The following is a 16,320-nucleotide window of genomic DNA, read 5'->3' as shown; positions in this document are numbered from 1 at the left end:
TGGTTGCAGGCTTGTGTAAGCCTCTCACTATTAGCTTCCTGGTAAGTTCCCTTAAAAGAATAAACACACCACAATCTTGTGTAAAGTATGTAAAAGAAGTTTACTCACACATTCAGTTCACAGTTGGATCCCTGAAGGCAGACTTAGTTACAAATATGTACATTTGGATCTACCCCATATGGAGGGAATAATCCCAGTGACTGCAGACTGGCAGTCACTGCAGTTCACACGACAAAAGGAAGATGGAAAAGAGGGAGGAGGGCTGCGTGCCTTGTGCTTTTGTTACCTGCACTGGTAAGGTCATGTCCACCTCTAGTCACATGCAATAGGAAGTATGTCCCAGCCTAGGAGCAAACAGGAAGTTCCGACTGGCTGGACCAAACATTCCCTTGCATGTCCACTCTAGGAAAACAAGGAATGTTGTACTTGACTGCTACCGATGTATCACATCCCACAAGTTGACCCTCAGGGTCCCTTCCAATTCTAATATTCTAACATCACCAGTCTTCCCTACAGCTAAGTATGTAGTTGTCACTGATTCTATTCTCATCATGCAAGAGCCACCATTTTAATTTTATGTAATTTAGTAAATAACAGAAAATCTGAGTGCCTGCAAGAGTGCTTTCTCTCTCTCTGTCTCTCTTTCGAACAAACTCGAGAGACAATGGAAGCTTAATTACTGGGTGAGATGTTTCTTTGTGCTCAGAGCCATCCCTCCAACAAAACTTATAAAGCAACAGCAGATCATTTCCAACAGCACTGGTGGCAAAGAAAATAAATAAAGGAAAAAAGCAATTAGGAGACAAACACTAATTTGTGAGTGGGTAATTACAAGGGTGACAGAAGTAGGACGATACAGCAGTGCTAAAATAAAAGTGACGGGCAAAATCAGCGAACACAATGGAAACCTCTCCAGTGATTTATGCTTTCCAAAACACAGCTTGGCTTCTTGAAGACTCCACCTCCCAGAATAGCAGCGGGTCATTAGCAACAGATGCCTCCAAAGTGTCATATGTGTAACATAATGAGACACATGCAGAGGGCAGGGTTAGGCCCAAGTCTTTCCCTGGGGACACAAATTGTGAGAGGCAAAAGAGGAGAGATGCAGAGCATCTCCTGTTGCTAAGCAGGAATCTGAAAGTTGTTTTTTAGTTTGCTGAATTATTCATCAGAACGAAAAGTTGGTATTACACAGCTATCCAAAGCTGGGCAGACGTTTGCACTAAGAAATAATTAACAGTACAGTCGTACCTTGGTTCTTGAACACCTTGGTGCTTGTATGTTTTGGCTCCCAAAAGCCGAAAACCTGGAAGTAAGTGTTCCGGTTTTCAAACATTTTTCGGAAGCCAAACGTCTGGCGTGGCTTCCGCTTGAGTGCAGGAAGCTCCTGCAACCAACTGGAAGCCGTGCCTTGGCTTTCGAATGGTTTCGGGAGTCGTACGGACTTCTGGAACGGATTAAGTTCAACAACCAAGGTACGACTGTACTGTAAATTCTGTGCCAATGGAGCAAATCTGCACATTTTACATAATTCTAGTCATAGGGTGATATTTAGCTATGGCATCCCACTTGACTTACGCTGGCGCAATGGGTCAGTGCATCTATCAAAAGGAGTTTGATAGAGATGATAGAGCTGTATCTGTATTTATACTAGCTATACTATATTATATTAATAATATAGTATTTATACTACTATACTATATTATATTAATAATAATATAATTTATATACTACCATATAACCACAGATCTCAGGGCGGTTCACAGAATAAAATCAAAATATAAAACCACAAAATGCATAATCAAAATAAAACCACCTCCCCTTGAAAAATCTGTCTAGATTTAAAAAAGAAAGATTCTACATTCCAACTCTGCGGCAGCAGTTTTATTTTCTAATGGCTCAGTGAAAATGATCAGTTTCTCACATGCAATTCCTGCCATTCCTGGTGTGATAAGTGCTCTTTCCGCATCAAGGGGTCTATCTTTTCTTCTAGGGAATAAGGCAAACCAAGGACAATCTGTCTATTACTATGAAGAATGGCGAAAGGGAGGGATTCTTTTCTGGAAGGGATGAGAGTCATCACTAAAAGGGTCCAACAACAGTATAACTTCAATAGTGAGTATAGCATAATGATAGCCAAGCCACACGGTTTATGGACTGCAGCACATTAGGATGTAATGATAGAGACAATAACTTAGATGACTTTTTAAGAGTATTGGGTAAACTCATGTAAGATAGGCTATTAGCAATGAGGGTCAAACAGAGCATCCATTTCCCAAGGATGTATGCCGCCAGATTTCAGGTGCTGTGGATCAGCCATGTAAGGTGGATGGGCTTTCGCCTTAAAGATTTTCTAGCAACATCTAGCAGGTCAGGCAGGGAGCAGAACGTGGACTAGGTGGAACCTTACCCTGATTCTGCAGGATGGCTTCATATGCTTATATAATAAACAGAAGCATGCAGTGGAGCTCTTCCTTGCTAGACTGTACCACTTTAGGCTGCAGAATGTGCATTGCGAAACAGGGAAAACTCCCGGTTTACAAAAAAGCCAGTCTATCAGAAGAATGTGGTCGCATAACCTTCAAGTACAGTCCAGCAAAAGCATGGCATGATCCTTTGACTGTACATTCCAGCCTTGAGTAACAGGTAGAATGGATCTATTGACATATTTCCCAGCCCTAGAAACAGGACCTTTAAAGCATTCCTAAGTGAGAGAATGCAAGCGATAGAACATAAGAGATAAAACACAGAAACTTCATATGTACTTACTGTAGCATATAAGGCTGAATAAATGCTTAAAGCAGCATGTTTCGATGGAAAGGACCTCCTTGCCTTCTCAATAGCATCTTGGTCACCGGTGCAGACATTCCCATTGTTCACAAACTGGAGGTGAGCCCGGCAGTCACTCCCAGTGTAGTTGGGTTTACACACAGTCAGGAAATAGGGGGCCAAGTTCCCTGTCACCACCTGGCCAGCATTTACAAATATGTCGGTGGCGAAAAGGCCAAACGCAAACACTCCTGCGGGAAGAGAAAAATGAAAGCAAATAAGATCAGAATTACCGCACCTGTTGTGCTTAGTGGGACTCATTGCATGGAGAGAAATCTGCCCCAAGGTTTTTCCCCAAGCCAAGTCTTCCCTTATCCTGTCCTGCTCATCAATCCCGGGATGCTCTAGTAATACAGGGATATGAAAAGCAAGTGGGAGTGACTGGCTGACGTAGGAATAACCATGGCAAAGCTTTTGGCAACCTGTGTTTCTGACTTTCCATGTTACCAGAGTGGGACCAAAGGTAAGCAGCCATTACCACATCTCTCCAGTTAAATGTCAGAGACTGGCGAGATGAGAAGGAGGGGTGGAAGCTGCCTGACCAAGAGCCCCTCCCCCCCCCCCGGGAGAACACAGGGGAAGAGGATATGGATCCTGGCTCCTGGTGGTGGGTGTTCATATTTTCACCCCTCCCATTGACAGAATCTCCTGATCTGAAGTTTTGAGAAAGGAGGGGGCGGAAACTGCTCTTCTACTTTTCCGCTCCTGACTGACTGCCTGACTCTGTGTGTGGAGAGAGTCTTATCTATGTACAGTGGTACCTCGGGTTACATACGCTTCGGGTTACATACACTTCAGGTTACAGACTCCGCTAACCCAGAAATATTACCTCGGGTTAAGAACTTTGCTTCAGGATAAGAACAGAAATTGGGCTCTGGCGGCATGGCAGCAGCAGAAGGTCCCATTAGCTAAAGTGGTGCTTCAGGTTAAGAACAGTTTCAGGTTAAGAACAAACCTCCGGAATGAATTAAGTACAGTGGTACCTCGGGTTAAGTACTTAATTCGTTCTGGAGGTCCGTTCTTAACCTGAAACTGTTCTTAACCTGAAGCACCACTTTAGCTAATGGGGCCTCCCGCTGCTGCTGCGCTGCCGGCCACCGGAGCACGATATCTGTTCTCATCCTGAAGCAAAGTTCTTAACCTGAAGCACTATTTCTGGGTTAGCGGAGTCTGTAACCTGAAGCATATGTAACCTGAAGCATATGTAACCCGAGGTACCACTGTAGTGACTAGATGGCTGAGTGGGAGATGTAACATTCATGCAAGCCAGTAGTTCATTAGTTTGTAGTAGCTATTAGAAATAAAAGGAGTTATGCTTCACAGCTTGCTTCCGCGTTATTTATACTCTGCATGAGTCTGGTGCTCACAATGCACAGTTGTGGGCCCAGTGCACTGGGACCTGCTTTCCAGGATTGGAAGGTCTCTGAAAATGCTCCAGTTGCCTAGCCCAGTCGGGGCAGAACCAGCTATTGAGCCCAGTTGCTGACATGGGTTGAAAGGCGTACTGACAGTGGGAACCGGCCACACCCCAGAGGAGAGGAAGAGCTGGGAAGAGCTGGAGGCAGGAGCTTGAGAGATAATGAAGAGGAGGAAACAGGCAGGTGCCCCAGCACAGAGGAGGGACATAGACTAGGCAGTTCTACCACAGAGCCACTCTCATAGCTTCTCTGCTCACAGCTTGCAAGCCTCCTACTCCTAGAATGAGGTGTTTATTGCATGATGCTGAGCAGAGAGCCAGGCAGACACAGAGAGGGTCCCTTGGAGCTCACTGTAGACAGAAGGATGGTCCTGACACAGAGGGATAAGGAGTGAAGGGGGAGCTACAAGCCAGTCTGGGCAACTGCTTCATCAAGACAGGAGCAACCTTTAGACATCTCAGTGTGTCCATCTGTTCTGCTTTCCTTAATAAAGAAACTACAGTGGTACCTCGGGTTAAGTACTGAATTCGTTCTGGAGGTTCGTTCTTAACCTGAAACTGTTCTTAACCTGAAGCACCACTTTAGCTAATGCGGCCTCCTGCTGCCGCCGCACCGCCGGAGCACAATTTCTGTTCTCATCCTGAAGCAAAGTTCTTAACTTGAAGCACTATTTCTGGGTTAGCGGAGTCTGTAACCTGAAGCGTATGTAACCTGAAGCGTATGTAACCCGAGGTACCACTGTAAATGTAAGTTAGCCAAGTGTTTCACTCTCTTTTTCTGCTTTACGAACGATCTGAGCTCTGAGTCTGCTCCCTGACATTAACAGAGAAACGGCTCTTTCACACTGTTCCGACATTCCCAAGGACTCCAATTCATGTCTACCCATATCTCTGTGCAGGTGGCATCGAGGATCCATACGCAGGAAATGGTTTTGGATGTATGCAACTAGCAATGACAGAATTGCTTCAGAAGCTGGCACACATAGGCAAACTGCAAAAATGTTAAAATGGAAGTCAATCTAGGATTTAGAAACTCCAACCAACCCAGTGTTCCACGGGGGGTGGGGGTAGAGAGGAAACGCTTAGGGACAAATGCTAATTAAAAACAAAGGCTGCTGAGAAGCACCTAAATGATAGCCAAAAACAAGCATTTCAGCCTAAGCGCTTTTACCACTGGTCCTGCAGGCGATAATATTTGATTGGTTTATTGCAGAATGTGCTGGAGCAGCAGAATGGTGCTGAGGGCTGTCCTCTGGGTCTCTGTTAATGGCACATTATTACTCCATCAATACAACCCAGAGGCTTTCTAAAGTTCAAGGGTATTTTTTTTAAAAAAATAAAACCTAAAGATACCTGGACTACGTCCCCGCCCTGCCCCCAGCAGTCTCCCAGACTGCGCCTTAAATTCCAATAGGGGACTAAGAAATGATTTAAGCAGTAGCAATTATGAGTGTGAGCTGGGAGGCAAGGAGGCCTGAGTTCCTTACATAAGCTGCCATTCCTGCAGTCTCAATCTGCATCTGCAGTATGGGGATGATCAAGCTGGCCTATCCTAGAGAGCTCTTATAAGGATGACAGATATAATGGGTGTGAATTACTCAGAATGGCTTAGATCAGCGGTTCCCAATTAGCTAATTACTGAGGACCCCCTATTTTTCAAAAGCCAAGACAAGAACCCCCTACTTTTGAAAATTATGATAACTCTATGGTAGTTACCTCTGCAAAGCAATTTTCTGAACAAAATGTGGGGTAGCCCCTAATAAGCAAAGGATTTAATGTATACTAAAAAAACAGATATTACCATGCAAAAATGGCAAAAAAATTAGTTGTGGGGGAGGCAAAGGATGGGGCTGCAGACCCACTGGGTGCATTCTGCAGACCCCAGGGGTCCCTAGACCCCTAATTGGGAACACTGGCTTAGATGTCTTAATATACATGCTAAATGCTGTTATTGGGCTTGCAAATCCAGTTCTTGTACAATTCTTACATAGCAGGGATAGGAAACCCTTTTCAACTTAGGTCACATTCCTTTTTGGGCAACCTGCCAAGGTGGGCAGAGCCAGAGGAAAAGTAGGCGGAGCAACACATGGAAATTTTACCACGCTTTTACACACCCCTGTTTCAAGTGGTCTGTGGGGAGAAATGTTTGGGAAATGCTGAATTAGCACATTTGCCATTCACCTCTGTCTGCTCTGCCAATGACCACTTTACATGCCCACTAAACTAGGATGAACTTTAATCTAATGATTATACTTACATTGTTCCAAATACACTTTGGCCCAGTTAAGATGTAATAACCCAGTCCAACAAATCAGTTTATCAAATTGAAATTGATATGCTCCCTCCTTGCTCCTGCCCACCTTTTGCATCCAGCTTCAGTATGGGTTGTTCAGCCACAGTCTCCTGAACTGGAAAACCATGGTTAAGGGCAACCCACAAACCAAGATATCAAGCCAGTTTTTTTCAAGATGCAGGACGATATGTTGATTGAAAGTGACAGACCAAAATACTCTTCAACGGCAACAGAAGCTGGATCTCGCTTTTTAATACCAGTTTCTAAGCAATTAATCTTATAGGGTCTCTGGTGAGCAAATAACAGAGGATGTTTATTAATATCAGAATTCCCTGTGTTACTTGGAGCTAAGTATTGCAAAGTTGTGGTATCAATATTAAATTAAACTTGGAAAGGAAGAAAAATGCCAGAGATGAAAATTAATGAAGTATCAGCAATATTATTTAGGGGAAAATTTGATAGATATTAGCATTGTTTCCCAGGAAACATTATGAACTGCCGATTGGGATACACACAGGGGGTTGTATTATGCAGAGCAGAAAAGCAGTGGAATGTGATGCTGGCTGCAGAATTCAATGGCTTTTAGAATTTCAGCTTTTGCTTTGAGATGGAGAAAAGCAAATTCTAGCCTCATGGTTGGAAATATATACTCAAAAGGGTGGTGGCCAATGTTTGCTAAAATCTCAAAAGCTATGCAACTAAGATCTTCTGGGGTATGGTTTCAACACCCTGCCTGTCACTACAGTACCGGTATTTTAATTTGCAAGGCACTGATCATGGCTTACCTATAAATCGAATAATTCTCCGAAGTAACGGATTCAGGTAACAGCATTCTCCTGTCAAAATGGTTTTCTCCTGGACAATCAGGCTTTCTCTGGTTGACTTGATGAAGTACATGGATATCTCTCCAATAAAAATCTGTGAACAGGAGGTAGGTAGGGACAGGTGAAAACCAGAAGGGAAATATGGCAGTCATGGAAGCCAAGGCTGTTTATTACTGGAGTTCAAGGGTGAAACGACATGTTACCCAAACCTATTGCCAAAGCTGCATTTTCTTTGGATGTAAAGATCAGAACTCAGCTTCCACATGACATGTAAAACAAACCAACCAATGGGCACCATCTACTTTAATTCCCCAAGACCTAATTTTCTCGTGGCCAGATCCTTAACCAAAATTGTTTTGACCATGGTCCTGTGTTTTCTGTGAAATTTCGCTACCTGATCCCAACAGGGCTGGTACCTGGTGTGGGGATATCTAGCACCATTGAAAGGGTTGGGTTTGACTTGGGAGACCGCTGGTTCCTGACTCCCAATCCTAAAGTTCTTTGTTCTTTTCTTCATTCTCCAGAGCACAGGGAACTGTTGGAGATTCTGCCTGTTAACTGTTAACATGAAGCTTTTCTCATTGGACTTTCAATATCACAACTGACCACTGTCAACTTGGCAGGAGTATGGGAAGCGCATTAAAAGCAGGTCTATGGAGGAGCAACTTTGCTCAGGGAAAGCAGAGTATTTTTTGCTGTTCTGAGGAGAAGGTTGGCTCCTTTCTCTATCCCTCAGTCCCAGCCTTGTAATTCTGAGGCTGATTTTCCCCCTCCCCCTCTGCTTAAGAGGAAGGGGGTCAGCAGACACTCAATCCCTTCAGATTAACCCACAAACCATGATCAACACACTTCTTTGGGCTTTTCCCAGCAAGACTGCTTCTGGTTTTGTGTATCCAAATCAAAGACTAATGGCTCTGCTTGCCTAAGAGGATTTGTTGTGGTGAATTCAATCTGCCCTTATTGGTAGCATGAATGGCGGTTCTCCGTCTCCTAAAGATAAGTGAGTGGCCAGCAGTTAGAACAGGGGTCAGCAAACTTTTTCAGCAGGGGGCTGGTCCACTGACCCTCAGACCTTGTGGGGGGCCGGACTATATTTTTTGGGGGGGAAATGAACGAATTCCTATGCCCCACAAATAACCCAGAGATGCACTTTAAATAAAAGGGCACATTTTACTCATGTAAAAACACGCTGATTCCTGGACCGTCTGCGGATCGGATTGAGAAGGCAATTGGGCCACATCCAGCCCCCGGGCTTTAGATTGTCTACCTCTGAGTTAGAAGGATGTTGGTTTATCATTTTTACACCCCAAGCCTTCCCCCAAGCACATGAATGAAGCACATGAATGAAGATTTCTTCTTGGAGGCTGCAATCCTAGGCCACTTACCTGGGAGTAAGCCCCACTGAACTCAGTGGAACATACTTCTGAATGTGTATAGGTTTGTGCCGCACATAACCTGTGGAATGCTACTGTGGGACGGTGAGGTCCCTTAACGTTTGTGGAGAGTCTGTGTGAGTGTTCCTTCTGCATACCCCTCAACCATCCTGATTTGAGTGGGGACATAATGGAATGGCCTGGGGTTTTTTGATCCAGTGCTCTGATGCGAGTCAACTGGCTTGTCCCAGAGCTCTGGACCAAAAATGAGCATCCCAAATGGGGCCGGACTATATTTTTTTGGGGGGAAATGAACGAATTCCTATGCCCCACAAATAACCCAGAGATGCACTTTAAATAAAAGGGCACATTTTACTCATGTAAAAACACGCTGATTCCTGGACCGTCTGCGGATCGGATTGAGAAGGCAATTGGGCCACATCCAGCCCCCGGGCTTTAGATTGTCTACCTCTGAGTTAGAAGGATGTTGGTTTATCATTTTTACACCCCAAGCCTTCCCCCAAGCACATGAATGAAGCACATGAATGAAGATTTCTTCTTGGAGGCTGCAATCCTAGGCCACTTACCTGGGAGTAAGCCCCACTGAACTCAGTGGAACATACTTCTGAATGTGTGCCGCACATAACCTGTGGAATGCAGTGTGCTTCTGTGGGACGGTGAGGTCCCTTAACGTTTGTGGAGAGTCTGTGTGAGTGTTCCTTCTGCATACCCCTCAACCATCCTGATTTGAGTGGGGACATAATGGAATGGCCTGGGTTTTTTTGATCCAGTGCTCTGATGCGAGTCAACTGGCTTGTCCCAGAGCTCTGGACCAAAAATGAGCATCCCAAATGTGATCAGTGGTATGCTGGAGTGTATGCTAATCCAATGAACCCTTATCTAGCAAGACGTTGTAGATCTCCTTATGCACACAAAAGACTTAAGGCTAAAAAGGATGAGGCATGGGAGACAAGTCAAGTACTTCCTGGTTTCTGTTTTTAATTTGATGCAGTCATTCAGAGGGGCAGGGCTAGGGCACCTCAAGCCACATAGCCCTCCCTGGCCCTGCTTTGTATCCTGAGTGCTTTTGTCTGGCTGGAATGTGTCCTCCAACTCTGATGCTTCCTCTTGCATGCCTGGGTAGTGAATAGAGAGATGTAGAAAAGGAGCCTACTGTGCAAAGGTTAAATTTACATTACATGCTCCGCCCACTTTTGCTTCTGGCTCCGCCTACCCACCAGTGGCATGTGACTCACAGATGGTTGTCCAGAAAGGAATCCAGCCCTAAAACTTTAAAAAAAGGGTTCCAGACCCTTGTAGAAGGGAAGGCTACAAATTTTATTGGAGGAGCAGGAAGAGAGCGGGAGGGGCAGGAAGTGCACAAGGCTTTCCATGCATGCCATTTTACAGACAAAACTCTGCTTGCCTCTGGCTGTTTCCTCTCCTGCATTGATAAAAGGCACGTGGGATGGATAATGTTATTTTTGTTTTTTTTTTAAGCAGACAAAATGCCCGCACTGATCTTCTCTCTGCTCCCATGGCTTCGCTTGAATTTGGACCCTGCTGTTTGTGGCCTTGGGATTTGCAGGCAATTGTTCCAGAACTTAAGACACGTGCTCTGAGGTACGCACAAGGCTCCTTCCTGCACATGCTTCCCCCTTTCATTTAGACCAGGATTTCCCAAACTTGGGTCTCCAGCTGTTTTTGGACTACAATTTCCATCATCCCTGACCACTGGTCCTGTTAGCTAGGGATGTGGGGAGTTGTAGCTGGAGATCCAAAGTTTGGGAAATCCTGATTTAGATGGAGGGAGTAGATCCCTGTGCAGAAATGTATTTAGTTCTGTACTGGGGGTGGGGGGAGCAGGGGACCCCTTGCATGCTGTGGGCATCATCATGACAACCCAGCTACTTAGATGCATATATACCTAATATATATGCATGCAATGTGGTGAGTGTGTTTCTGCAGCACCAACCCTACAATTCTATGATTCTATACGCCCATATACCCTAAACCAGATGGAGCCAACATGATGCTCTCCCAATGTTATTGGACCCCAGTTCCTACTGGCTCTAGACAGCATGGCCAATAGTCAGGAATGATGGGAGGTGGGGATTTAAGAAGATATGGAGGGCACGATGTTGGCAACCCGTCCCCTAATTGGATATATGTGGGGACTAACTGAGTGCTTATAATATACCTCATCCAGGTTTGGTGCAAAAGCCTTTTTGTGAAAAGGCATCCTCAGCAAGTTCTGCTATGGAGCCACATTTGCAATGAGCTAATAGGAAAGGAAAGGAAAGGAATGTTTGAAGAGGCACCGGTGTAAACAAACCTTTTATCCAGCCATATTATGAACTTTGCTGGGCAAAATGCTGAGAGTGACTAAAGTGCATGGCAGGAGGATTAGAGCGAGAGGGAAACAGAAGAAAAAAGTCCAGCTTCCCTTATGTGAAGAAGTAGGGGGGGAGTCAGTTGTGGGGGTGGGTGAGGAGAGAAAAAACGAGACAAGTCTGCCTGTGGCAACTCATTTTGACCTGGTTTTTAATTAAGCTAGCGGCTGGTTCTGTTTGATTTTAGAGCACAAAAGAGCTTTGCAGTGAAAAGAGTGTAATAAGAGCCCTTCCAGTGTTCTCGCTCCTTGAGAACGGCTTTCCTGGGTTTGTGGCAGGTTTTAAATGTTTTGTGGGAGAAGAATAGCTAAAACTGAAATCTGATGTGTGAAAAGAGCAGAGCCTTTCTCCAAACTCATTCAGCAGCTGGAAATTCTTATTAAAGCAGCCTGCTTTGCATCTAGCAGTCCATTTAGACTCTCATGCACTCCGCAGTCTCTCTTACTCTGTTTCATTCAAATCCAGTGTTCTACGAGTGACTTCAGTGTCAATAATTTGCACCCTGGTGCTTTGCTCCAACCAAACATTTGCAATCATCTGTCAAATGAGATACACACGGCTGCTGCCCTTGTTTAGGCATCACAGGGAACCGAGCTTTGTCTTAAACATGTGACTGAGTGCAGGTAATAAATGGGGGGTAATTAATGACCATTGTGGATCATATTAATTGGCCCAGCTTTAGCCTCTTCCCAGCCAAATCCCCATCAATTAGAACTGACTTGGTTCCAATTAGAATTAGACTTTGGTCAGAGTAGAGAACAAGCCCTCTCAACCTTTCTTCTTTCCCTGCCACAAACCAGAACGGAAAAGTGATGGTTTCCAATTTTATAGGATCTACTTACAATTGCTGTTGGGGTCGCGGCCAGCACACAGTAGAGGACGAGAGGGGGTATGAAGCTTTCATCCTCCGTTCCCGGATAAGGTTTCATCAGGTCTCCATCTTGGCAAAAGAAGCCTTGGACGTGCACTTGGAAGGTGTCTGTGCACTCAAAGTAGTAGGCGAGCAGGACAGTCCCAGCCATAATGACGAGCTGAAAATACAGCATGGTAGTTACACAGAGACATTTAGTGGCTGCTCAGCGGTCGTGCCTCCGAGCTGCGCTCCAACAGCCAACCTCCATCATTGCCACAAATCCCGACGGCAAATTCCAACATCAGAGAGCGGGTGCTTCGAATGTGTGTCTTCCACTCTGGGAAACATCTGTTACATAAATCTCTGTGTAACTCTCCCCCAACCCTGGTGAAAGTCTCTGTTCAAAGCAGGGGGGCACACAGCTTGTGCCTCACAAGAGAGCAGGAGCTTTGGCACCCACTTTTGTCCCAAAAATATTTTTTTTAAATAGGCACGTGGTGGCTGTCGCCGGCACTGATGGATCAAAGCAAATGGAACAGGGCAGACTTTGTGCCAGCTAAAAGAAGCCAGGCTGGAGCCTCTCTTTAGTCGCCTGCAAAAGAGATGCACAGATGCAGCTCCCACCCTGCTCTTGCCCTGATGCAAAAGAAAGCCAGACAAGATTTCCTGATGCAGACAAGGAGGCAGTTTCAAACAGAGGAGGACTGGGGCTGTGTGTCACACCGAAGCATCCTTTGCTATCCTCTCCCCACCTCTTCTCTCTCCCCAGCTTTCATTTGCTCTCACTATATTTCCATCTTCAATGCCATATAACAGCCAGATTCATTCATGTCCTCTGTGTGTAGCGCTAACAAGAGCAGAGGAGGGGAGGCATTTATCAGCCCAGGGTCCACATTCCTTTCTAGGCAACTTCCAAGGGGCCACATGTAAGTGGTAGGCAGGGCCAAAGGGAAAAGAGGAAGGAATGTGGATGTAACCTTTGTACAGTACGCTAGCTTTTACACACACACACACACACACACACACACACCACTCTCTTTCTGTCATCCATCCAGGCAAGAAAGAGGCGTTATAAAAGATCAAGGACACATTCCAGTCCAACAAAACTACGTCAGGACGGGGCAAAGCAAGGCTGGTGACTTGGGAAGGTGCACTGTTTAGGGAGACTCCCAAAGACCAGGCAGAGAGGCCTGGAGGACTGCAACTGTCCCTCATCCCTGGCTAAGGAGGCTGGATTCTATCTTCTCACCCCATCACCAATGCCTGCCCTGCCCGACCCCAGGCCTAATACCCATGCAGATCGAATGCCTCCATGCAGATCGAGGTCCTGTTAAAAGGTGCAGGAGGATGCCATGCCAAGCTGTTGCTGCTTTTCTCATCAACTGGCAGCAGAACTGCCTATCCCGAACCTTTGAGATAAGGAGGAGTATGGATCAAACTGAGCAGCCAAATAATACAACTTCCTAGGGAATCTTGGTGCCCCCTCCACCTCTGAACAGCTTCAGGATCCCACAAAGTTCACCAAAGAGGAGCAAAGGCTTTCAGTCTGAGAAAGCCAGTTGCATCCATTTCAGATAATATGCTCATCAGCTCAGGAGCAGAAACTGATTCAAGGCTTTCTTTTGTTTCACTGTCTCTGTTAGCTAATATTTTTGCCACCACATTTCCAAACTCATCTTTTTACTATCAGATCTACAAACAGAAACTATACATTTTTGTTTCCTCAAGTGTAGGTTCTTTTTGCACAAACAGCTCCCCACATGAATGGGAGCAAGTCGTTCCCCTGCCCCCCGCCCGCAGTGAGGATCCTGCTCTGTTAAAACGGAATAAAACAGAAGTGCTTAAAAATCTAGTAAAACAAAAATGTAGGGAGGAACTGCACTGCCCTCTTGCGGAAGAAAATTTGAACACTCAGATGTTGCAGCCACAGACACCCCCAGCTATTACAAGCTATTGTAATCAATTGCAGTAAAGTTTAATGAAGCCTACAACTAGATAAAGCTAAAAGGTAGCAGCCTTTAAAATGGACCTAAGTTAAAAGTTAAGTATTTCAATTTGTTACAATCGGACATGGTAAAAATGCTTGTTGGAATTGTCTTTCCATTTTTAGAAGCAATAGAGACCTTCTTTCCCAGAAGCTCACAGAAGCACATCTCTGTACATTAGACTGCTGTTGCTTAAAATCATGTTTTGTTTTTACTTTATTTTGAAGGAATCTAGAAAAAAATAAAATAAATGACTTCAAGCATGTGCAGAGATCTGTGGAGTTTTGCATAGAGGGACTCTGAGAACAGCCTGAACCAGGAGGAGACGTAGAAAATGTTTCAAGGCACTTTAAAACATACATATTTTAAACACTCATTTTCCCCCCAATAAAGAAATATTATGGCAATGCCTTTTAATATCAAGTTATGATGGTCATTTCCAGGAAAATTAACACTACTCAAAAAAATGTCCAAAATTCTTAAGAGAACATTTATCACATAATCTACTTCATCTATTTCTGGAGACGCACCTTCTCTCTGTCCCTCTGCAAGTTGACACTGTTATGTACTGAAGTTCTCACCCTGGGCCAGCAGGGGGATACTGTAGATAATTATGCAATAAGGGATCGAAAGTGACATTCAGTGATTGGATAGTTTTAGAAAGTTGTTACAGTTACGTTGTACTGGAGCTCTATATAAGCAGGCTGACTGAACCCTTCAGTTCAGTTCTGGCCTCTGAATAAACAAGAGCTGTTTGAAGAATCGCTGTGTCGTCTGATATGTTCACCCACAACTTAACAGACACAGTGAATAAACTCTTCATTAAGATGCTTTAATGATTTGTGCAAGTGCAGATTTAGGGGGAGGGAGAAAGACGAGGTGGACTCTTTCTGCCAAGAACCTTTGAGGTGAATGGATCTGTGCTGAGGTGGGAGGGGGTAGGTTTTCCCACCCAGCTGTTTTGGGGGATCCCTTCGACCACCATCATGTTCATCCCAGAACCACAAATGTCACTCCCTCATGAAAAGGGAAATTTTTTGGGGGAAAGGCCCTTCGAATTAAGCACAGCTGATCACCAGTGTTTGCGTAGCTCAGTGCTCATAGTGTCACCTGCACAGTCAAAAGAAAAAAAAGCACCTGATGTCATTGTGATATCAGATGATCGTAAGTCATATGTACTGAAGTTCTCACCCTGGGCCAGCAGGGGGATACTGTAGATAGTTTTCACTCAGGTCCGCATATGCAAATAAGGAATTGAAAGTGACGTTCAGTGATTGGATAGTTACAGAAAGTTGTTACTGTTGCTTTGTAGTTGAGCTCTATATAAGCAGGTTGGTTGAACCTTTCAGTTCAGTTCAGTTCAGTTCAGTTCTGGCCTGTGAATAAACAAGAGCTGTCTGAAGAATTGTTCACCCACAACTTAACAGTAAGGTAAAGGACCCCTGGGCGATTAAGTCCAGTTAAAGGAGACTGTAGGGTTGACTAAACCGCTTCTGGCACAACGGAACACCATGACAGAAACCAGAGCACATGGAAACGCCGTTTACCTTCCTGCGGCAGTGGTACCTATTTATTTACTTCCTTTTGAACTGCCAGGTTGGCAGGAGCCGGGACAGAGCAACAGGAGCTCACCCCACTGCGGGGATTCGAACCGCCGACCTTCTGATCGGCAAGCCCAAGAGTCTCAGTGGTTTAGATCACAGCTCCACCCGCGTCCCTCAAGTGATTGACAGATGGGCAGCCCCAACCCTGGGATGGGCAAGAGAAGGATCAGGCCTGTTGGCTGAGTCCAGTTCCCCACTGCTGCTCTAAAATGTATCCTCAGTGCTGTTATGCTACAGCCACATTGCAGAGTTTATATTCCCTCCCCTGCTTTTCAAACGTGAAAGCAGAGTTTAAGTGCAGAGCTTCAATCTAACCCTCAAGCTCCAGTTATCCATGTTTCTACTTAAACCTAAAGCAGATCTGATGAGGCTTAAGCAGCAGGGGGCATTAAGGCTTTGTTGCATCCCTCCCCCATCACCAGACAAACAATACTGTTTGAAAAATGCCATTTTGTTTGCTGTGTACTTTTCCCTCCCTCCGCCAATTTCCCCAAGAAGGGCTAGGATTTCATTTAATCTTCTCCTGGCTTTATTATTCTGCATAGCAACCCAAAGTATTCCCTCGACTGGGAAGGTGAAAGGTGGTGGCAACTGTGTGTCTACTCAGAAGTAAATTAGGGCCATATCCCTAATCCCAAACAGTTCTGCTAGTGCAAGGTTTCTGTGAAGTGGAAGTTCCCCACTCCCTTCTCCCCCTGTGTGCCCCTGGCATGCCCCAAAATTGGGTTGGGGGAACCCCCAGGTCATAT

General features: G+C 45.1%; 1 protein-coding gene across 5 annotated transcripts in view; it reads right to left on the bottom strand.

Moving 5' to 3' along the window:
* PLPPR1 (phospholipid phosphatase related 1) overlaps nucleotides 1-16,320 on the bottom strand; it is a 158,727-nt gene that overhangs the window by 8,045 nt on the left and 134,362 nt on the right. For 4 of the 5 annotated variants that reach the window (XR_014543026.1, XM_083593900.1, XM_083593898.1 and 1 more), the window contains exons 3-5: nucleotides 11,972-12,160; nucleotides 7,325-7,457; nucleotides 2,770-3,020 (exon numbers count right to left, since the gene is read on the bottom strand). Coding sequence is in view for 4 of the 5 variants with exons in the window: in XM_083593900.1 (XP_083450026.1) it covers nucleotides 2,770-3,020; nucleotides 7,325-7,457; nucleotides 11,972-12,160 (573 nt within the window). In the remaining variant the exon portion in view is untranslated. Of the gene's footprint in view, nucleotides 1-2,769; nucleotides 3,021-7,324; nucleotides 7,458-11,971; nucleotides 14,526-14,772; nucleotides 15,015-16,320 lie in introns of those variants that run through there. The other variant, XM_083593901.1, reaches the window with a different exon arrangement.

The sequence above is a fragment of the Podarcis filfolensis genome (assembly GCF_964270895.1).
Source record: "Podarcis filfolensis genome assembly, chromosome: 17".
Classification (NCBI taxonomy): Eukaryota; Metazoa; Chordata; class Lepidosauria; order Squamata; family Lacertidae; genus Podarcis; species Podarcis filfolensis.
This window is presented reverse-complemented; position numbering and strand designations above follow the sequence as displayed.